The sequence below is a fragment of the Nicotiana tomentosiformis genome, chromosome 3 (assembly GCF_000390325.3).
Source record: "Nicotiana tomentosiformis chromosome 3, ASM39032v3, whole genome shotgun sequence".
Taxonomy (NCBI): domain Eukaryota; kingdom Viridiplantae; phylum Streptophyta; class Magnoliopsida; order Solanales; family Solanaceae; genus Nicotiana; species Nicotiana tomentosiformis.
The window spans coordinates 116,477,632-116,501,702 of NC_090814.1; the positions used below are offsets into that span (position 1 = coordinate 116,477,632).

General features: G+C 36.9%; 1 protein-coding gene and 1 long non-coding RNA gene across 8 annotated transcripts; one reads left to right on the top strand and one right to left on the bottom strand.

Moving 5' to 3' along the window:
* Positions 1-12,285: 12,285 nt before the first annotated feature.
* LOC138907170 (uncharacterized) lies at positions 12,286-16,449 on the bottom strand. Of its 7 annotated transcripts, none has more exons than XR_011414933.1 (4): positions 16,320-16,449; positions 16,110-16,191; positions 13,137-14,104; positions 12,286-12,902 (listed from the first exon to the last, which is right to left on the bottom strand). It is a non-coding gene; the product is annotated as an uncharacterized lncRNA (long non-coding RNA). The 7 variants fall into 7 exon arrangements; XR_011414936.1 differs by lacking the exon at positions 16,320-16,449 and having other exon boundaries at positions 13,137-13,232; positions 14,050-14,104; positions 16,110-16,310; XR_011414935.1 differs by lacking the exon at positions 16,320-16,449 and having other exon boundaries at positions 13,137-13,232; positions 13,400-14,104; positions 16,110-16,310.
* A 4,459-nt stretch (positions 16,450-20,908) lies between these two features.
* On the top strand, positions 20,909-21,806 carry LOC138908383 (uncharacterized). The gene is made up of 2 exons (XM_070199045.1): positions 20,909-20,977; positions 21,369-21,806. Exons 1-2 carry the CDS (start codon positions 20,909-20,911, stop codon positions 21,804-21,806), a joined length of 507 nt encoding a protein of 168 aa, XP_070055146.1.
* Positions 21,807-24,071: the final 2,265 nt, after the last annotated feature.

Consider the following 24,071-nt stretch of genomic DNA (forward strand, 5'->3'; position numbering starts at 1 on the left):
AATAGGGCATATAATTCACAAAATTTGTAATCAATTATCCCGAAATTACATCAAAACCCATAGTAGTGAGAAATAAAAAGTCACTTTTGGACTCATAGCCCACAATAATGTATAAAACAAAATGATAGACATGGGCTAACACCATCAAGTCTCCAAACAGGGATAAACATATAAGTGGGTCATAAAATTACGAAACTCACCCATAAGCGGAGCATAATAGGAGGACTCGCCTCGATATTCAGAACCGAATCAAACTAAAAAAAATATTCCTTTATAACAAATCGGGATCGTACCTGTAAAGATACCATCTGGTGTAGAAGCCTCAGCCATACCATATTAATTATATCAATGGGTCGGGCCTCCCTCTCTAGGGCGCCCTCTACCCGCATGTCCTCTACCTCTAACTGACTGTGCATGTGGGGTAGTAACTGAAATAGAGCTTGTAGCCTGAGTATTCTGATGAAAAATCTACCTCTCCCAAGTCTGGGACAATCTCTAATGATGTGCCTAATATCACCACATTGATAACAAACCCTCTGCAGGTTCGGCTGCTCATACTAAGTCCATGCCAGATAACTGGAATAACCATTATAGGAACCCTGTGTCGGTGGTGCATTAAAAGAACTTACTGGAGCACTCCGAGTATTCTGAAATTGTTTCCATGACCCCGTTGATACTGAAATGTAGAATTATTAAGGACACGGGAATACCGCAAGTCCCAGCATCATCCCATACAAATCTCAGCTCTTAATCATATACAAGTTTCGGAGAATTTTTCAATACCACATAAATACATATCAGGCCAAAATTGATATAACGCATGACCCCGCAATCTGATCGTTGATAGTGGACTCCCCTCACTTGGCACGAAGCCATAAGACACATTCCCATGATCCACAATACTAACCTTCATCTCTCGTACGACATTGGTCATAAGACACCTCAAGCCATTTATTTGGCGCAAGTCATCCTCATGACAGTTAAACTTGCTTCCTCCAGTGTCTTGGCTGCTAGTATGTACCCTTCGCTAAATAGAAATCTCATACGTACCACATAGTCTCTAATACCACCAACTATCTTCAGATCTACATCAACCTCGTGACCCTACCACGATTGTGACGATTAGGCAACTAATTAAACCTTCTTAAGATCGTACTTATCAACCAGGTATTAGAACCTGCCGCACCCCCATGTGCACAACTGAATGATATCTCAATACTTCCGCATCCTCGATCTGGACGACACGTGGTAACAATGGTTGAGCAACCCTGGCTCCCTCTGTAGTATCATGAACCGTTGGCGCATAGTTGATACTGAGTGCGCAATTTCATACACGAGTGGATGCAAAAGAACATAAGATATATGTTTTAAGCTAAATAAATGTCGCACGATAAGGAATGAAAGAAGTGGAGATTTTCCTACTAGCTCTGTAGCCTCTCGAAGATAAGTACAGACGTCTACGTACCAATCCGCAAGACTCTACTAAACTTGTTCGTGACTCGTAGAACCTATGAACCTAGGGGTCTGATACCAACTTGTCACGATCCAAAATCCCACCACAGGCGTCGTGATGGCACTTAGTCTGTAAGACTAGGTAAGCCGATTACAATTACAATCAAGCCTTTTTTTATCGAAACCAACTGCGAAAATAATTATAATACCTTCCCAAGACTAGTAATACTGAGTCACGCACTCTAACTGAATACATGCAATGATCTCAAAGATCGAATATACAATATTGTTCGAATAAGAGTTGACAGTACAATAAAATTGAAAGACTCCAAGGGACTGCGATGACCAAGCAGCTCTACCTTGAATCCTTACGATCAACACACTAACTCTGTCCGAGTCTGATATCTCCAATATCTGACTCTTCACAAAAATGTGCAGAAGTGTAGTATGAGTACACCACAGTCGGTACCCAGTATGTATCAAGACTAACCTCAATGGAGTAGTGACGAGGTACAGTCAAGACACTCACTAGTCTAATAACATGTGCAATATAGTATACAAAAATAATAGAAAACAAATAACAATGATGGAAACAATAATCAACCAGTGATATACACAGCAGGGCAACAAGAACACCATAAATATTGCTCAACAAATAATAAATACAAGTACAACAAATTAAATCAAGTCCTTCAAATATAAATCTTTCGACTATATACTTCTCAAATAATACTTTTCAGAATAAAATTCTTTTACATAAATCTCTTTCTAATATAATTCCTTCAAGTAGATATTAATTCGAATATAATCCTTTCAAATAAAAGTCACCTTGTGACACCTCATCTCATAATCATAAAAATACGGGTCTCATCCCACTTTTATATTTTCACGGCACCTCGTGCCCATATCTCTATCACAATCGCATGGATATCTCTCGTGCCAAATATGTCTATACATAAAATCCGCACGATTAATTTATTTTCAATAAAGTATGGTTATCATTTTTAAACCGAGTAAGAATTCAATAAAGAAATGAGTTTATTTTAGAAATAGTTGGAGTGAAGAAAAATAACATTTCAATTTAAATAAAACATCAGATAATCTATTGCTTTGAATTTAAAACTTATTAATTCAAAATATAATAGTAACTTTTTTTAATTAAAACAACTCAGTCATCAAAAATCGATAAAAACGAGGAATATAAACCTTCAGAGTCTCGTATTAAAAGCCCAAGCCAACACAATATAACAAGGAATACAAACACATAGTTAAATCAAATAATACATCACGGCAACTCACAAGGATTTTTCTATCACGGAAATACAAAATAACCAAAGACAAGTACAACCATAGAGAGATGTCAACAAAAGGGCACTCCCGAGATACAGTCTCGTAGTCCCAAAAGTAAATGCTCAACAGGGGATCTCTCGAGGTACCGCCTCGTAGTCCCAAAAGTAAATATGCAAGACAAGGGGATATCCCGAGGTACCGCCTCATAGTCCCAAAGTAAATATGCAATACATGGGGATCTCCCAAGGTACCGCCTCGTAATCCCAAAGTAAATATGCAACAACAACAATGCCCCCAAGTTATCACAAGTCATCACAATTCAATTTCCGACATAGCCCACCTTGTCTCGCCACATGCGCAATAATAATCTAAATGCCCTCCTTGTCTCGCTGCACGCGCATAATAATATTCTCACCTTGTCTCGCCACATGCGCAAACCCACACACACACACACACACATATATATATATATATATATATATATATATATATATATATATATATATATATATATATATATATATATATATTATCACGCCGCATGTGCATAAATCAATAGTAATAATAGCACGGCAGAAACCTCGTGCAAACACCCGAACAAAACTTCCCAATAATATAACGTGACAATATCACATCTCATACATTGCACCTCAAGTGCTCAAATATTACAACATATCACAGATTTGCACATCAAGTGTTAAAATATTATAATTTATCACAAATTGCACATCAAGTGCTCAAATATTATAATTTATCACAGATTGCACATCAAGTGTTCAAATATTATAATTTTTCACAAAAATCAATAATATATTATTTTCCACAATCAGGAGCATATGGCTCGACCATAATGTACACAAAATCTTAACAAATATATTTGGGAGTGAACAACTCAACAAAATAATATTTCACATAAAAATCAAGGTGGCAATCACACCAAATAATCATATAAAAACAAATCCAACAAAACAAGGATTTAGGCAAGACAAATCAAAGAATTTAATAAGTGCCAAAAATTTCCAATTTAATACATAAGTGCGTCTAAGGATTTTAACCAATGTAATTTGCACATATAAACCAAGTACGTACTCGTCACCTCGCGTACACGATTTTTAATTACACAAATTGCACATAAGGCTCAATGCCTAAGGGGTAATTCCCCCACTCAAGGTTAGGCAAGGTACTTACCTTTTTGAAGTCATGCCGATATTCCAAAAATCGCCTTCTTGTTAGAATTGACCTCCGAACCGCTCGCTTATATCCAAATTAATTGTATAACTTCATTAAAATTCATCGGAAACAAATTCCAGATAATAAAACGTCGACTTAAAAATTTATTCTAAAAGTCAACAAAAGTCAACGCGGGGCTCGCCTCTCGGAACCCGACATAATTTTCATGAAATCCGAACACCCATTCTTATACGAGTTCAACCATACCAAAATGACTAAATTCCGATAACAATTCGACCCTCAAATCCTCAAATCTATCCAAGAGGGTTTTTTAATTTTTCGAACTTAAATCACCAATTAAATGTTAAGAACAACGAAGGATTCGGGTAATCTAACCAAAATTGAGTTAAGAACACTTATCCCAATGTTTTCCTTGAAAATCTCCCGAATATCGCCTCTCCCCGAGCTCCAATTCGTTAAAAATGGAAAATGGGATGAAGTCCCATTTTCAAAACTTAAACTCTCTGCCCAGACATTTGCTCTACGCGATCGCGGACTTGTCCACGCGATCGCGAGGCACAATTCTCCCACTGCCCAAATTAACCCTACGCGATCGCGGACTTTTCCACGCGATCGCGAAGCTCAAACTCATAGGCCTACGCGATCACGGACTCGTCCACGTGATCGCGAAGCACAAAATGCGGGACCTCTACTTCTGCTCCACTTACTATACGCGAACGCGGCCTTCTTCACGCGTTCGCGAATAACAAACTCCCACAGCTACGCGATCGCGTCCCTCTTCACGTGATCACGAAGAACAAAATTATCACTGCCTCAAACAAGCCTACGCGATCGCAGACATTCTCATGCGATCGCGTAGAAGGAAACCAATGACAGAAAACCAGCATTCTTCAGCTGGAATGCCAAGTCGAAAATTGATCCGTTAACCATCCAAAACTCACCCGAAGCCCTCGGGACCTCAACCAAATACACCAACAAGTCCTAAAACATCATAAGGACTTAGTCGAAACCTCAAATCACATCAAATAATGCTAAAATCACAAATCACACCCCAATTCAAGCTTAATGAAACTTAAGAATTTCCAACTTCTACATTCGATGCCGAAACCTATCAAATCAAGTCTGATTGACCTCAAATTTTGCACACAAGTCATAAATGAAATAACAGAGCTAAGAAAATTTTTGGAACTGAATTCCGACCCCGATATCAAAAAGTCAACTCCCGGTCAAACTTTCCAAAAATTCAATTTTCGCCATTTCAAGGCAAATTCCACTCCGGACTTCCAAATAATTTTTTCGGATACGCTCCTACGACCAAAATCACCATACGGATTATTGGAATCATCAAAATTTTAATCCGAGGTTGTTTACACATAAATCAAATCTCTGGTCAACTCTTTTCATTTAAGCTTCTAAATAGGAATTGTTCTTTCAATTTAATTCCGAATCTTCCGAAAATCAAATTCGACCACTCCCGCGGGTCATAATACATATTACGAAGCTGTTCGAGACCTTAAGTCAATGAACGGGGTGTTAATTCTTAAAACGACAAGTCGGATCGTTACAGTTTTAAGTGGGTTACATTCCAATTGTTCGGTAGTCGCTCACCGTTCCCTACTTCGAGTTTGTATGATCCTTTGCCGGTGATCTCGATAATTCGATACGGACCTTCCCAATTCGGTCCCAACTTACCTTTGTTTCGGTTTCGGGTGTTTAGTGTCACTTTTCTTAACACCAAGTCCCCGATATTGAAGTGTCGGAGGTTGTATCTCCAGTTGTAATACCTTACGATCCATTGTTTTTGTGAAGCCAACCGAACCAGGGCGGCCTCGCACCTCTCGTCCAATAGTTCCAAGCTCGTGCTCATGGCCTCATCGTTTGACTCTTCGGTCGCATATCGGAACCTAAGACTCAGTTCTCCTACTTTAACCGGTATTAGCGCTTTGGCACCGTAGACCAACGAGAACGGGGTGACCCCGGTACTAGATTTTGAGGTCGTACGATATGCCCACAGGACTTCGGGCAAAATTTCTTTCCATTTTCCTTTGGCGTCGATCAACCTCTTCTTAAGATTTTGGAGTATGGTTTTGTTCGTATATTCTGTCTGCCCATTCCCACTAGGGTGATAGGGTGTCGATAAGATCTTTTTGATCTTATGGTCCTCGAAATATTTACTCACTTTACTGCCCATGAACTGCTTCCCATTGTCGCACACGATCTCGGCCGGCATTCCGAACCGTCATATTATGTGGTCCCAAATAAAATCAATAACTTCTTTCTCCCTGACTTTCTCAAATGCCTGGGCTTCTACCCATTTAGAAAAATATTCAGTTATAAACAATATAAATTGAGTCTTACCCGGTGCCCATAGCAGGGAACCGACGATGTCCATTCCCTATTTCATGAATGGCTAGGGTCATAGGACCGAATGTAGTAGCTCCCCGGGCTGATGAATCATCGGTGCATGCCTTTGACATCCGTCGCATTTTCGCACGAACTCCTTTGTGTATTTTTCCATGTCGATCCAGTAGTAGCTGGCTCTGATTATCTTGCGAAACAACGATTCGGCACCTGAATGGTTCCCACAGGTGCCTTCGTGAACTTCCCTCAAAACATATTCGGTATCTCCTGGTCCCAGACATATGGCGAGCGGGCCATCGAACGTTCTCCTGAATAAGGTGTTGTCTTAGGACAAGCTGAACCTGGCCGCCTTTGTGCACAGAGCTTTCAATTCTTTAGGATCCGAGGGAAGTTTTCCGGTCTTCAGGTAATCTATATACATGTTTCTCCAATCCTAGGTTAAGCTTGTCAAGTTTATCTCGCGTGGCCTTCTTCCACTACCAATTTCATGAGTTGTACGACCGTTCCCGAGTTGAATTTATCATCGTCAAACGATGATCCTAAGTTAGCAAGAGCATCGGCTTCGTTGTTTTGATCCCGGGGTACATGTTGCAAAGTCCATTCCTTGAACCGATGTAACGTCACCTGTAGTTTGTCAAGGTACCTTCACATTCGTTCTTCTTTGACTTCGAACATTCCATTGACTTGGTTCATCACAAGGAGGGAATCACACTTAGCTTCAATTACCTCGGCCCCCAGGCTTTTAGCCAGTTCGAGACCAGCAATCATGGCCTCATACTCGGCTTATTAGTCCATTTTACAGTTTTAATAGATTGCCTAACTACATTATTAGTTGGTGGCTTCAATACGATGCAAAGTCCGGACCCCTTTGCGTTCGAGGCACCGTCCGTAGGGAGGGTACAGATTTCGGAAGAGGTCCCCAAGTTCAACAACAACTCCTTCTCGACCTCGAGTATTAGGGTCGGCCTGAAGTCGGCCACGAAGTCCGGCAAAATTTGAGATTTGACGGCGGTTCAGGGTCGATATTCGATATCGTACCCGATGATTTCCACGGCCCATTTGGCCAATCGTCCTGAGAGATCAGGCTTATGCATTATGTTCCTCAACGGATAAGTAGTCACGACACATATGAGATGGTATTGAAAATACGGTTTTAACTTCCTGGAGGCGCTTAGCAAAGCGAGCGCCAATTTTTTCAGGTGAGGATACCTAGTTTCGACCTCGCCTAGAGTCCTGCTAACATAGTAGATAGGAAATTGCATACCTTCCTCTTCCCGGACTCGGACTCCACTTATCGCTATCTCGGATACCGCTAAATACAGGTACAACTGTTATCTGCCTTCAGAGTATGAAGCAAAGGAGTCCTCGAAAGGTACCGCTTGAGTTCTTCCAAGGCTTCAATAACGAGAAGAACCGATGGCTCTTGTCGGAGGGCCTTGAAATGAATCGGTCCAAAGCGGCTATGCGCCCGGTTAACCTTTAAACGACCTTGACATTGTCCACCATGGTAATGTCCTCTATGGCCTTGATTTTATCGGGATTGATCTCGATTTCCCGGTTAGAAACCATAAATCCGAGAAATTTCTCGAACCCTACTCCGAATGCGCATTTCTCCGGGTTCAGCTTCATATTGTATATCTTCAATATGTTGAATGTTTCATGCAAATGTTTCAAATGGTCCTCTGCTCGCAGGGACTTAACTAACATATCGTCAATGTAAACCTCCATTGATATTCCTATTTCCTCTTCGAACATCCGTTTTACTAGGCGTTGGTAAGTGGCACCGATATTTTTTAGTCCGAATGGCATTACGTTATAACAGTAGGTGTCGTACTTAGTGATGAAGGATGTTTTTTCCTGATCGCCCGGGTCCATCTGAATTTGGTTGTACCCGGAATAGGCATCGAGAAAACTGAGGATCTCGTGGCCGACTGTGGCATCGATCATGAGATTGATGTTGGGCAAAGGGAAAGAGTACTTGGGGCATGCCTTATTCAAGTCTTTGTAGTCTACACACATTCTTAATTTATTCCCCTTTTTAGGGACTACCACTACGTTTGCTAACCAATCTAGGTACTTAACCTCCCGAATGGATCCTATTTTAAGTAGTTTCGATACCTCGTCTTTGATGAATGCATGCTTGACCTCAGACTGAGGCCTCATTTTCTGTTTGACCGGGTGGAACTTCGGATCCAGGCTCAGCTTATGAATAGTTATTTTCGGTGGGATCCCTGTCATGTCAAGGTGGGACCAAGCGAAATAATCTATGTTAGCTATAAGGAACTTAATGAGTTTTTTCCTGAGCACGGGGCTTAACCCCGTGCCCAAGTATACCTTGCGATCAAGCAGGTGCTCGATCAATATGACTTGCTCTAGTTCCTCGACCGTTGATTTGGTGGCGTCTGAATCGTCGGGGCTATGAAACACCTGGGAACTTCGTAGTCGTCATCCTCACCTGTCCTCTGTCTTTCTGGTTCGGTCGGTGTCGGCGTCGGTAGTTGCTATTTGGTCTCTTCCTTGGTGACCGAACTCAAACCTATAACATAAAATTCATCTCCACCCCAAATTCATGAAATTCTTCCAAAGTGCTAACTTCTACAATAGGCGTTGAAACGCTCCCAGGTCATCCAAAACCCGATCCGAACATACGCCCAAGTTCGAAATCATCATACGAATCTGATGGAACCTTCAAATCCCGATTCCGAGGTCGTTTACTCTAAAATCCAATCTTAGTCAATTCTTCCAACTTAAAGCTTTCAAAAATAAGAATTTTCTTTCCAATTCAACTCCGAACTTCCCGAAATTCAATCCCGACCACGCGTACAAGTCATGATACCTGAAGTGAAACTGCTCATGGTCTCAAATCGCCGAACAACGCGCTAGAACTCAAAACGACCGGTCGGGTCGTTACATCATGGACATTTCAAGTAAGGCAGATTGCACTCCGCATTAGGAAAGAGTTATGTACTTTGAGGCAAATTGAAGATTATCATACAATGAAAGAACTATAAATATGAATTAAAACCTTATCTCTGGGTCCATTGGCCTGCAAGTCTAGAGTTGATACGATACTATTGTACTTTTAACATATTAGCAATAGAAATATACTCGGCACCTTTGGCCCAAATTTGTGAAAAAATTGGGTTAGCATGCTAAAAGAGTTCAATAAAGTGCGCTTATATGAAATAATTTATCATTTACCTGACACCAACCAAGCATGAAATCTTTTACATGTCAATCAAATTTGGGGACCTCGGCCGGTGCTTTTACTACCTAAGGTTCAATGGGATTGTAATTGATTCTAACTGTGCACGTGATAAACTCTAGCATAAGGTATTCATATTTTCGAGAAGTCGGTAAAATAAAATATTCTAGATGAAACTCACCTACGTGTTTCAGAACATCTGGTATTAGGATGTATGTCATTGCCTCTATCCAAACATTTCACAGAACTTCAATCGTCAGAGAATATATGCAAATACTTGTATGAAAGTAATACCTCTATGTTACTCTGCTATATAGTTTTGAACAAAACAAACTTTAAATATCCATTCAGTCCATCGGTGATAACTGATGCATGCTTTTATAGACTAACTCAAATACATAAATACAAACATCAGTGTAACCCAATATATGTGTGTTATACTGATTCAATAGCAAGGCTACCCTAAACACATGGAGCGCTAACTGACAGTGACAAGAATAGGCTAGTTTAAATAAGAGGACGAAAATAGAGATATATAAGAAAACCAGAAGAAGACCAATGGATAATCTGAGAAACTTGAAACTGAATGCAACGAAAACAGTAGAAAGAACTCACAATGTAACCAGATATGAAAGAGGACATATCTAACTAAAGCAACTCTCTAGAAAGTGAGCTATGATACACTATACATGACAGGGAGTTAATCTATCGTAACAAACGACAAACCAGATTAAATGCAGAACCTAAATAATGTAAAATTATTTAGTGCCTTAAAATAACCAAAACAAACTAAATGCAGAATCTGGAAGAACATAAAAGCATTTTGTACCTATTACAAATTTGCATAATATGAAATAAGAATTTCTTTGTCAAGTATTAATTATAGTTTGTGTATTGTCCTTCAGAGTGGAGTTGGTAAATCATTCGCTTTAAACATGTTTAGAATTAACAAATCATATCTAAGTACAACCGTAAAAAAAGAATATATGTATTTGCGCAGATATAATTGTCTATACAAAGACAGAGAGAAAGAGAGAGTGTAACTGTGTTTTCGTGTGTAATCCGCCAGATAAGTAACTCAAACTTCCAAACAACGAAGAACTAACTACACAGACAAACAAAATGAAATAAATTAGAAGCAGATTAGAATTGTGGCTCAAATACAAGAAGGTCAGATGCTCATCCCTTCTGAAATCCCTAAATTTAAAAAATGACAAAACCTTCAAATACAAACAAAGATGGAAAATTGTCGGATAATTGACGGAAACCCTAGTTTCTTTCGGTTCTCTTTGAGTTTCACAAACAACAAAAACTCGAACAACAAACCAACAAGAACCCTGAAATAAATAATCAGAGTCATCCATATGAAGGAGAAGAAATAGAGCAGTAAAACTGACCTTTCAACTATGTGATTATCTTAGTGGAGCAAATGTGAAATTACGAAAAACTCAGCAAAATCCTCAATTTTCTGTCAAAATATCTCTTTATATTCCAGAAATTGGTATTCAATTTAAGAAAACAAAAAGTACTAAGGGGCGAAGAAGGAGAAGATGGGTGAATTTTGCAGAAGCAAAATTATGGTATTACGGTAAAGCAGAGTAAAATTAAGCGGTGGCAGTGAAGTGCAAAATTACCTAAAAAGACTTTTCCCAAATAACACAAATCAGCTAGTGCAAGGTCACAATAGGAATTTTAGCTAATATAGAAGCACGACAAATACTAAATTGCCCTCAGTCAGCAAGCAGGGATGTCGACGGAGAGCTGTCTCTGCTCTTCTATATAAGTAGAACTAGATGAAGATTGCCCATGCTATCGCACGGGCCCAACATATTATGCATTCTGTCTTCTTCTTTTTTCTAAGTGTTCTGGTGCCAATGGAACAGTGTTCCATCTGCAGATAAGAAATTAGATAAGAAATTAGACTATCATAGGCAGCAAGCTTTCCGATATATCATACAAAATGGTAGAATGATACAATGTCTACAAAAGAGGACATAAAAAGAATCTACGACGTTACTGCTATCCAGTTAACCATAAGTAGCGATTACAACCAGGAATTATTGATGCAATACCCATAAAATTTGGATAATGTGTACCTTCAAGCGAAGCAATTCGTCAAGAGTAAGCGGACAAAATCTTTTGTATTTATTAGTGGGGAATCAGGGACAAGAAAACACACTTAAGAATTTATCTCTGTAACCATAAAGTGTTCATATAACTTGTACACCCATATATAAATACTATATTGTCATGGCCACAACTGAATGCCCAAAGACAAAACATGGCTCTAGCCGCCAATGGTAACAGTCAAGAACTCAAAGAAGAAAGCAAAATTCTAGTTCATAATATGACAGCAGTAGATGAAGAAGAAGAAGAAGAGGAGGAGGAGTTTTTTGAGATAGATTTGGAGATAGTGAATAATATACCACCACCCCATTACTGGGAAAGATATTTTACAGCAGCAACAAGTAGTACTCTTCTGGCTCAAGCCACGTTTCATATCGTTTTCAGCGAGCCCCGCTCTTTCAATTGCTCAACTCTTTCACATTCTTCTCAGCTTTACTAAACTTGGCCTGAAAAGTTGAATTATTGCCTTAATCAAAAGCTTAGAAATGCACATGCTTGTCTTTGGATCCTAAACTTATCTCTTGATTCCTCAAAATTTGTAACTCCTAATAACAAGAATCAATCTCGCTAGATGATAAATCAAATATTATTTCAAGCGAAAACTCATTTAAAGAAACCAGGTGTTATTTCAAGGGCAAACTCATTTAAAGAAACCAGGCTTAAATCAACCAATATTCACCTCCTTAAGGACAAGATCTTCAAATTGTTTTAACAAGAGATAATTTAGTTAAAAGAGATGACCAAGTTTGGGGTAGTGTCGATGCTGCAAGAGAATTTTCTTGACTTTAAACTAAACTAAGCTTTTTCATAGAACATAGTAGATTAATTAATGCAGCTTCAAACAACAGACAACCACCATTCTCTGGAGCTGCCAGAGAGATAGACAGCAAGAGGAAAAGGGCAGCAGATTTACGCAAGAAAGCATCCTAGGCATCTAGAACCCTGCTCTATTTAGATCTCTGTCTCATCTTTCTGTGCATTCTCTTCAGTCTCCTCATACGCTTCTTCTTCCACTGCATTTAAAAAAGAAACATTAGAGGCTGCCGCAAATACAGTGATAAGAGAGAAGAAAAATCTTAGCGAACTCCCTTTTGGTACACTTTATTGTCATCTGAAGAGGCTAAAAAAAACCATTGTCTCAGCTTTCCTCTTAATCTCTTTGGCTACATTCTCAATACAAATTCTGAATGCAGACAATCTCTACTCCATTCCAGGGCCTCACACTAAGCCAGTACATTCTTTCTCTTTTTTCCCATATAAAGCCCATCAAATATTCCTGTATGGCAAAACCAGGACTCCAGAACGTTTCTAAAGTTACCCAATGCATGTGAAAATCTAATAAGACCACTATCTGAAAGAAAGAAACTACCAAATACCCACTAAAACCACATTAGCTATGACAGAGTACATTAAAGAAAGCAAGAATAGAGAATAATTCACCAGAATTGAACAAAATAAAGCCCACACCAGAGAAACTTCGAAATCAAATTAAACAATATGAAAAAAAAACCTTAATCAACGGTGCATCGATGTGCAACAATTTCCAATACGCCAAGCAAGAGGAGAAAAAATGATTCCTTTCTGGACTGAAGTTGCAGTAAGAACTCTGTTACCGTAATAGAACAGAAGATATTCAGTTGCTATACCTGATAGTGCATACCCCAAAAACTATGAAGCATCTGTTAAGTATTGTATTAGTGTAGGAATCGGATAATAGGTAAAAGAAATTAATATACATAATAATCATAAAATGATAAACATTGTCACTGCTACCTTTGCTCTATTTAGCTGCATGCCAAAAAATAAGGCTGAACTTAGAAGAAAGATTACTTTTTCTTGCACACGGTTATAGGCCAACTCAGAAACCTTGCAACAAAATAAGCTTATAGAAGAAAGATAGATAAATATTTGAGGCACAATAATGCTTTGACATATATTCTCCATGTAGAATGGCTAGGATCAGTGACATAGACAATTCAACCAAATTTATACGTCCAAATATAGCGTAAACATAGTTTTGATTTCATTATTCCCAAGCTTCTTCATCATGTGCACAAGTTAAACTAAGAAGGTGCATGAAGCTAAGTTTTTCACGAAAGAAGTTTGTACTGTGAAAGAATTACATACTCTAATTTCATTAAATCCTAACTTGAGTGTTGTCAAACTTTCGTTGACTACCTCTAAAGTCAAATATATGTAAATATCTTTGAAGGATCAACTGATGCTAGGGGTGGGCATAAAAACCGATAAACCAAAAAACCGAACCGTATCGAACTAATTCGGTTCTTCAATTTCGGTTCTTCGGTATTCGGTACATTATTCAGTATTGGTATATTAATATTTCGGTATTTCGATTCGGTTCTCAGTATTAGGGTATCGTCATTTCGGTATATACCGAAATACCAAACTTTTTAAGTTAATACCTGAATTCTTCTGAGTGCTCAAGCTTGCGGCTTCCCTTGATGTTGGATTCCACATCTGCAGACCCATAAAGAATTGACTCATCATAAGGAAGTTTTAGATTACTCTTGATATCTTTGTATTTATTTTCTTTTAATATTCAAAATGGCTCTTTCTCTTCTGCTAGTACGTGAGCCCTCTTATTATTTTTCTTTTTCTTATGGGTTTCTCTTCTGCATCTGGCCTCTACTTGGCTTGTACGCTCTTAGTCTCTTATTGTCAATGATTCTTTTTCTCCTTTTTTCTTCTTTTCTTGTTCTCTATTTTGTTACGGTAACACTAACAACTACTGGAACTTCCTAGAGTGTCTCAAGAGTAGAAAATGGAGGTTGCCAAAAGGTTTCAAATATCCATACAATAGAAGTAAAAAACAGTAGTATTTAAAAAAGACACGATTCCATTAATGTATTAAACCGAAACAGTACCGAAACCATATCGAACCAAATAAGAAATATCAAACCGTACCGAACTACTTTGGTATGGTATTTGGTATATTGCACAGTTGATAAACCGAATACCAAAGTATTGAACCGAAGTTCTTAAATACCGTACCGAAGTACCGAATGCCCACCTCTAGCTGATCCCATGTGGTCTCAGAAAAAATTGTTTGAACTTAAAAGAGAGTGATCCAGAACATTGAGGCAAATCAAAAACTTTCAAAACCAGCATGACCATGCTCTATTATTCTGAATGGCTTATTACAACCACAATAAAAGGGGAGCGGGACATTACCATTATTCTGAGAACCTACAGAGGTTTTCTTTCTCTTTTCCTTTTTAGTTTCCTTAAAATGAGAAAAGCTTTCTTTCCTTTTTTCCCTGTTTGAAGCATATTGTTATTGATGAATACTTTTCCTTTTTCCCTCTTCGAAGCATATCGGAACATGAAAAACTAAGTAAACTAACAAAATCTCAATTTAATCGAATTAGGCGTCAATCCAGAGTAAAGTCTAAAGACAAATAGAAAATGTCCAACGAAACTCTTTCAATCTGCGAGATGGGTATCTCAAAAAGAAAAAATCCAATGGGTTCCCACATAAAGATTGTTGCAGAAACCCTGTTATTGATGGCTACTTTTCCTTTTTCCCTCTTTGAAGCATATTGTCAAATAAATAGAGAACATGAAAAATTAAGTAAACTAACAAAAGCTCAACTTAGAGGGTGTTTGGCTAAGCTTATAAGCTGGTCAAACTGGCTTATAAGCACCTTTTGACTTATCTACGCGTTTGGTAAACACTCAAAGTGCTTATAAGCCAAGTGCTTATAAGCTAAAATCAGCCACAAGTCATAAGCCGGTCACCCCCAACTTATGGTTTTTCAACTTATAAGCACTTTTAGTTTGACCAACACTTTTACTAGTTTATCCTTAATAATATTTTCTAATTCACAAAATACTTTTCCCAAAATAAATTTCTTAACTTTCTCTTCATTCCATATTCTTTATTAATTCTTTTCTTTACAAAGAAATTTTTAATTTATAATCTTTTGAAAAAGATTCAAGGGTATTTTAGTCATTTTAACAAAAGAATAGCTTATCAGCATTTTTTTATCAAACACATCATCTGCTTATTATCAGTTTCAGCACTTCTATCCAAACACGTAAATGCTTATTTTAAAAATCAGTTTCAGCATTAAAAAAAACTTTTCAGCACTACAAGCTTATCAGCTATTTACAATCAGCTAATCCAAATAGGCTCTTAATCCAATTATGCGTCAATTCAGAGTAGACTCTAAAGACAAATAAAAAATGTCCTACATAACTGTTTCAATCCATGACATGTGTATCTCAAAAACAAAAAGCGCAATCAGATGGAACCCAAAAAAATGAGAGAAATAAAATCTGAAAACAGAAATCCCTAATTTCAATTCTAAATCAAACAGCAAAGAGGACAAAGTCAATCACCCATACCCATTGGCGAAAACTTGCCTCCTTTGTAATCCAAATTTTAACCAAATACCACTGAGAAAACAAGAAGCAAAGCAAATAAAAAGAAAAGGAAGTACAATAACAGAGAAAATCTCACCAGAAGTATTGTTATTGACGAAGAAAAATCCGCGGAGAGAAATGGAGAACTGAAGGCGAAGATGCAGACCGCAGTAACAGTACTGATATTCAGAAAACAAAAAAAGATGGAGAGAACTTGATTGGTTATCTCATAGCCGGCTTACTCACCAAATTTCAGTGCACGTGTAAGCGCAGGAAATACAAAAGGTTTGCAAAAATACGAAAATACCCCTGTGTTTAAGAAGGAATGTCGACGGAGAACTGCTTCTGCGCTCTTCTATATAATAAGTAGAATAGAATAGTTATTAAGCTAGCCTTGTTGAGCTAGAGAAACAGACGTGTGGCAGACGAGAGTATCAGCCTCATATCCAAACCTCTACATAGAACTATCTTTATAACTTCGGAGTCATAATTCAGTATTAGAGATTTCCCTATATATTCAGATTGGAAAGTCTCCAGTTGATCAAGATTATTAGAATTATAAATAATAATAAAAAACAGTAAAAGATTGATTAGACACAGAAAAACTTTTATTATATTAGAATACAAAAGATAACCTTTTTCCACGAGAAACAAGAAGCTACTCTCTGTAGCGATTAGCCTGTGAGAAACTTATCATTTCGTGGATGAATAAAAACATAGATTTATTAAAAGCTTTTTTAAACAACATCGGTTCTTAATGTCATTAAAATATTTTGAAATTGTTACAACATGGTTGATTACAACATGTTCATATATCTATAATGAAAAAAGTACGGTGTGTGCCCATGTATATGTGAATATGAGTCACGAATTATTAACATCTAGGCATGTATAAATTTTTTGACAAATCTCAATTACCGAAATTGGAAGTACGTTATACATTAAAGTTAAAATTTTGAACTCAAACATAATTTGGACCGTCTATTCTAAATTTCAAATCTTCAAAGTAATTGGGGTTGGTTCTCTCGTAGCGATTCGAAATATTCTATGTAGTCAAGATTTAAATATATAAGGTTTTGACTAGTTATAAATTTCGAAAAATGACCAAAAATGCCATTAAGGTATTGAAAATGGCTCAATTTTATCCTCCTTTCACCTATTGGGTTATAAATACCCTCAACGTTAGTTTTTTCGCTCAAACTTACCCCTATATCTAACAGAAGGGCCAACAATACCCCTAACGTATTGAAAATAGCTCAGAAATACCATCCGTTAACCTTTTGGTCCGCAAATACCCCTAACATTTGTTTTTGGGCTCAAACTTACCCCTATATATAACAGAACTAACCTAGTCAAATTTTTGACTTTAACTTCGCCATGTGGCATTTTCTTAATCCGCCACGTGTATTATTTATATTAAATAAACTCACTTGTATCTTTTAAAATATCCAACGCGCATGACCCGCTCCTATATATTTGGACGGACGGCTAAAAATAATTATATTTGCTAGTTAAATATATAAAAAAATATACATTGATTATATATAAAAATATGTATATTATACAATAATATATATATATATTACATGATATTAATTTTAGAAAAAATTATACGGTGTAGTTTTTTCTATTAATTATGATCTATAACTCGAATTTATTAAGCAAATCTGATAATGAAACGACAGTTTTTGCTAATATTTTAGCTCTATCGTTATATATTAAAACATTATTAGTTCCCATTGAAAAGATCATGTGAAGTCTATTAATGGGCTAAGAAGTTGGATATGTATATAATTAAAGGTTTTAAATAATTTTCTTTCCATCTGTTTCTTTGCTACTCCTTTAGAATCATATAAATAGAACATTATCATTTTTATGTTTGCAAATTAAAATTTATATTTGTTAAACTTGTTAAGATTTGCAAAATTTCAAGGGAAAACTACACCGTATAATTTCTCCTAAAAATAATATCACGTAAAATATATATTAAAATATTAATGTATAATATACATATTTTTATATATAATCAATGTATATTTTTTATATATTTAACTAGCGAATGTAATTATTTTTAGCCGACCGTCCAAATATATAGGAGCAGGCCAGGGTCGTTGGATATTTTAAAAGATACAGATAGGTTTATTTAATACAAATAATACACGTGGCGGATTAAGAAAATGCCACATGGCGAAATTAAGTAAAAAAAATTGACCAAGTTAGTTCTTTTATATGTAGAAGTAAGTTTGAGCCCAAAACAAATGTTAGGGGTATTTGCGGACCAAAAGGTTAACAAATGGTATTTCTGAACCATTTTCAATACGTTAGGGGTATTGTTGGCCCTTCTGTTAGATATAGGGGTAAGTTTGAGCTTAAAAACTAACGTTAAGGACATTTATGGCCCAATAGGTGGAAAGAGGGCAAAATTGAGCCATTTTCACTACCTTAGTGGTATTTTTGGCCCTTTTCCGCATAAATTTTTACCCTTTTTAGTTTTTGTTTTTTTTTTTTTAAACTTTTAAAATTCTTGTATGTTTGATGTCTAATAATGCCATTATGGATTCATGATGTTGAAAACACAGTGGAAACATGATTCATGCCTTCAATCCGTTCGAGTATGAGAGAAGGAAATATAAGAAGAAAAAAGAGCTTAGCATTGTATCTTCGAAGTTGAAAAAAGATTTGGGCTTCGTATCAGGGGTTTGGTCTTCTGTCATAGGCCATGAATGAAGTGGCCCAAGACTACATTTTGACCAAAAATAGTTGAGAAAAGTTCATTTGTAGCCACTAGGGCCAAACTTATATCACCTAATAGTCACAAAATAACCCTTTACAAGTCATAGCCTAAAAATAATAATAAAGGCTAGCAACTGAAAAGGCCGAAACCATACACTCAACGCAAACGAAAAGGAAAGCACTCCTAATCGATTTTGTTACCTAAATTCACGCGTTCAGTATGGGATCTTCAATTTCCAAACACTATAAAAGTCACCCAATTATTCACATTGTCAAAATAATTCTAGGGTTTCTGAAGATTAAACTCAGAGAAGAGCTCCAAAAAATTCACGGTGAAATTCAAAAAATTTGCACAATTGCGGCCTACAATCAACTTAATAGAGTTGAGATTTTGTTCTTAAATTGTGAAATTGATACAAAATCGACAAACTCAACTAATGTCTATGGAGATTGTGAATGTTGGAACTACTGTTCCAATTTTGATTCCGATTTTACTTCAACACAGTAGTGAATAGGTAAGTGAAAGTAAATTTGTTAATTTCCTTGTTAATGGCGCGATGATCAATTCAGGATGTAGCTATGAATATTTTGTTGATGAGATATACAAGCAATTGGATATAGATTCAATTACAAGTGTGATGGAGATAAAATATACAGTGAAGGATGGCTATATAGCAATTCCAATATACAATGATATGAGTGTGCGCTTGTATATGGAGATGAAAAAGAAAAATCTGGATATCACGGAATATCTATTATGCATAACGTTGAAAACTCTGTATTCAAGTACTGAATGCTCATATTCAAGCTCATACTTGGGTAGCAACTTACTCGTAACAACTTCATCTGGTTTACAATGTCAGAACGTAGAAGAAGTACACGGAACTAATAGTGTTGAGATGATGGATAATCATGGAAAAGAAGACAAAATTGAAATAATGAAGTGAAATTATATAATAGACAATCCACAACATGAAGAAATTGCAGAAGGTCAGTTATATTAGGACAAAGATACACTCGTTAGTGTAATGAATCACTATGCAATACGAGAAAAATATCAATTTATAGTGGATAGATCATCTACAATAAGGTATGATTTCTACGTATGAGATTGAACTTCTATGTAATTTTGTGTATACTGCTTGTATTATTGTATAATAAGATTACATATGTATATTGCTTGTTTATTAGAGACACAAGTGTAAAAATCTGAAGAAGTGTATTATCATAACACTATATTTTAAATAGGTATTGTCTTACATGTGTGGATGAAAGTTGCAAATGGAGTCTTAGATCTTCAAGTCTACACAAATCAAATATTTTCAAGGTTAGATGGTTCAATGATGTTCACACTTGCCCAGAGACGAGTATACTATTTTCACAACGTCATGCTACTTCGTCAGCCATTGCAAAAATGATTGCAACAAATATGCCAATCCAAAAACAATATACACTCCGGCAGACATCATGAGCGACATGAAACAACAGTATGGGATTAATATGAGTTACGTAAAAGCTTATAGAACAAAGGAAAAGGTGCTTGAACTGCTAAGAGGGATACCACGCAAATCTTATAGTAAACTGTCGGGACACTTGTATATGATAAATATGACAAATCTTGGCTCTGTCATAATGTTACATAAATCAGAGGACGGGCGCTTCATGTATATTTTTGTCGCACTAAATGCATCAATCATTAGGATGGAAATACTACTACCCTATTGTCGTGGTTGACGGGACATTCCTCAAATCATCATACAGGGGAACAATGTTAACAGCTAGCATACAAGATGCGGCAGGTGAATATGTCGCAGACTCATATAATAATTATATATGGTATAGATAGTTCTTATCTGTGTATAACAAAAATAACATGTGGATGCTTTCTTATTTGCTTAACCAGGTAAAAATTTTCCACTAGCATATGTTGTTGTCGATTCTGAAAATGATGCTTCCTGGGAATGATTTTTTGAAATGTTTAGACAGGCTTTTGGGGAAAGGGAAAGGATGTGCATCGTATCCGATCGTCATGCAAGCATATTTAGGGGTGCTTCAATTGTGTATCCAGAGGTATCTCACTATGTATGCATCTTTCATCTTTGGAATAACATAAAGAAGTAGTTCAAGAAGAACCATGACCGGCTGAGAGAAGTATTTTTTACAATGGCCAGAGCATACAAAATTGAAGATTTTAATCGCCTCATGCAAGATATGGACAACATTGATAAGAGGGTAAGGGGTTACCTGTTCTAAGTTGGTTATGAAAAGTGGTCCATAGCACATTTCACTGTTAATAGATCCATGGTGATGACTTCAAATATTGCCAAGTCACTCAAAGCAAGAAATAGAGAGGCAAGAGAGCTACCAATCATGAGTTTACTAGACATGATGAATTTGGTTAGGAATGGAATAATACAAATAGAATGACTGGAATGAGTACATTTACTGGCCTAGGAAAAAAATATAACGAAGTACTGAAGGAAAATAGCTATTTGTCGTAGAAGATGACGGTAAATATTCTTTTGTCATGTCTTACTTCATATACCTGAATAACATACTTTGACAAAAATGCAATAATACTTATCATATCCCTATTTTACTAATGATATCTATTTAAATTTAGGTGAGGCCTTCAACCGATTATGTATATGTAGTAATGGATGCTGAACAAAGGAGGAACATAGTCTGCTTGCTAAAAAGAGAATGCTCGTGTAAACGATTTCAAGTGGATGAGATTCCTTGTCCACATGCTATGGTAGTATTGGACTACACACACATAGAAGCACCCAAATATTATTCTGCATATTACACCAACGAATACTTCAAGAAGACATATGAAGTGCTAGTTAATCCATTTCCAGATGAAACTACATGGGACCTTCCAACAGAGGTGTTAGATAATATGGTGCTACCACCGATAGTAAAGGGAAAATCAGGAAGACCGACGAAGTCGCGACGCAAGGGACTTTATGAATATCTGTATACTGAAACAGTTACCTGTGGACTGTGTGAAAAACAAGGACACAACAGAAGAACATGTAGGAATGCTCAAGACAACTAGTAATGTTCATCAATGATTTAGTATTTTGTAACATTTTTCCTTGTGAATGTTACAATTAGAATAATGAAAAAATAATGAGATTTGCAAGATTCTCTCTGATGTATGAATAAAGATGTTACTTTTTGTCGTAACGAAAGTATTGGTAGAAGTTTTATTCCAAATACTATTATGGATGTCACTATACAAAAAATTATACAAAATAGGTAACAATATACAAAATATATACACAAAATAATATCACTTTAAAAAAATATACAAAATAGACTGTAAATATACAATTTATATATAATATTTTTGTAATGATCCAACCGGTCATTTTAACTTTTAGGACCCCGTTCTCTAAAATAAAACTTCTCGTAGGTGCTTGTAATTATTTATGACTTGCGGGGATGGTTGGTTCGGGATTTGAAAGTGTTTGAGGTAAAACCGGAACACTTGGTTCCTTAAGTTGGCCTTAAAGTGCTAAGTTTGACTTCGGTCAACTTTTTTGTGAAAACGACCCCGAAATAGAATTTCAATGATTCCAACAGCTCCGTATGGTGATTTTGGACTTAGGAGCGTGTTCAGAATTTTATTTAGAAGTCCGTAGTTAAATTAGGCATGAAATGGCTAAAAACAAGAACTTAAGTTTGAAAGTTTGACCAATGAGTTGACTTTTTGATACCGGAGTCGGAATCCAGTTCCGAAAATTTTTATAGCTCCGTTATGTAATCTATGACTTGTGTGTAAAATTTGAGGTCAATCGGAGTTGATTTGATAGGTTTCGGCATTGAATGTAGAAGTTGAAAACTCTTAGTTTCATTAAGCTTGAATTGGGGTATGATTCATGGTTTTAGCATTGTTTGATGTGATTTAGAGGTTTGACTAAGTTCGTATGATGTTTTAGGACTTGTTGGTATATTTGGTTGAGGTCCCGAGGGCCTCGGGTGAGTTTCGGATGGTTAACGGATCAAAAATTTGAATTAAAAAGCTGCTGCAAGTTTTCCTCTTCTGTTGGACATTCTGGGCTGTGATTGAGCCCAGATATCGAGCCAGATATTGAGCCCAGGGTTGACGAGGTACAGGCTCGAGCTAGTGTATCGAAGCCATAATCGAAGGTCCAACTCGAGGGCCATGATCGAAGGTCCAGCTCGAGGGCCATGATCGAAGGCAAAGCTCGAGGGCCAGGATCGAGACCCAAGATCGAGGGTCACAATCAAAGGCTCAAGCTCGATGCCATGATTGAGGCTATGATCGAAATCCCAACCTCGATACCCTGGTCGAGGCTATGACCGAGGTCCAGGCTCGAGCCTGTGATCGAAGCCGCGATCGAAGGCAAGGCTCGAGGGCATGATTGAAGGTATGGCTCGAGGGCTAGGATCGAGACCCAAGCTCGATGCCCTGATCGATGGCACATGTTCGATGCCGCGATCGAGGCCCAGTTCGAGGACCAGTTCCGAAGGCTACTTGGCAGTTTTATAAAAAGAGGGCATTCGTCCCATTTGCCATTTTTGACGAACTTGAGCTTGAGCAGAGACGACTTTTGGCAGATTTTCAAGGAAAAAATATTGGGGTAAGTGATTCTAACTCAGATTTGGTCTACATATACAAGTGTATCATTGTTATTCACAATTTAATTAGTGTTTTGAGATTTGAGATTTGGAAAAGTTTAGAAATCTCATAGAAACGAATTTTTGAGATTTCGGTATCGATTCGGAGTCGGAATTGAGTGAAACTGGTATGGTTGGACTCGTAATTGAACGGGTTGTCGGATTTCATAACTTTTGTCGGATTCTGAGATGTGGGCCCCGCGGGCGAATTTTTAATTAATTTCGGGATTTTTATTAAAAATGTAGTATTTCCTTATAGAATTTATTTCCTATAATTTTTACTAATTGTATCGAATTATTTTGGCTAGATTCGAGCCAGACAGAGTTGGATAATCGTGGAAAAGGCAAAATTGTGGATTAAATTGGAGCAAGACGAGGTAAGTCTCTTGTCTAATCTTGTGAGGGGGAAATTACCTCATAGGTGATTAAAATTAAATAATTATTGCTAATTGTGGGGGGCTACGTACGCACATGATGATGAGAGTCCGTGCGTAGCTACTATTAATGCTAAAATTCGGGTAGTTTAGGACTTAAAGCATGCATTACTTGTGTATTGTATTCTTTGATTTATTTATATTAATTGATATCTATATGGATATATTGTGAATTGTTAGATAAAGATATTAAAAGGATGAAAATCTTATAGGTTTGATTGTCTGTTTAAATCAATTAATTG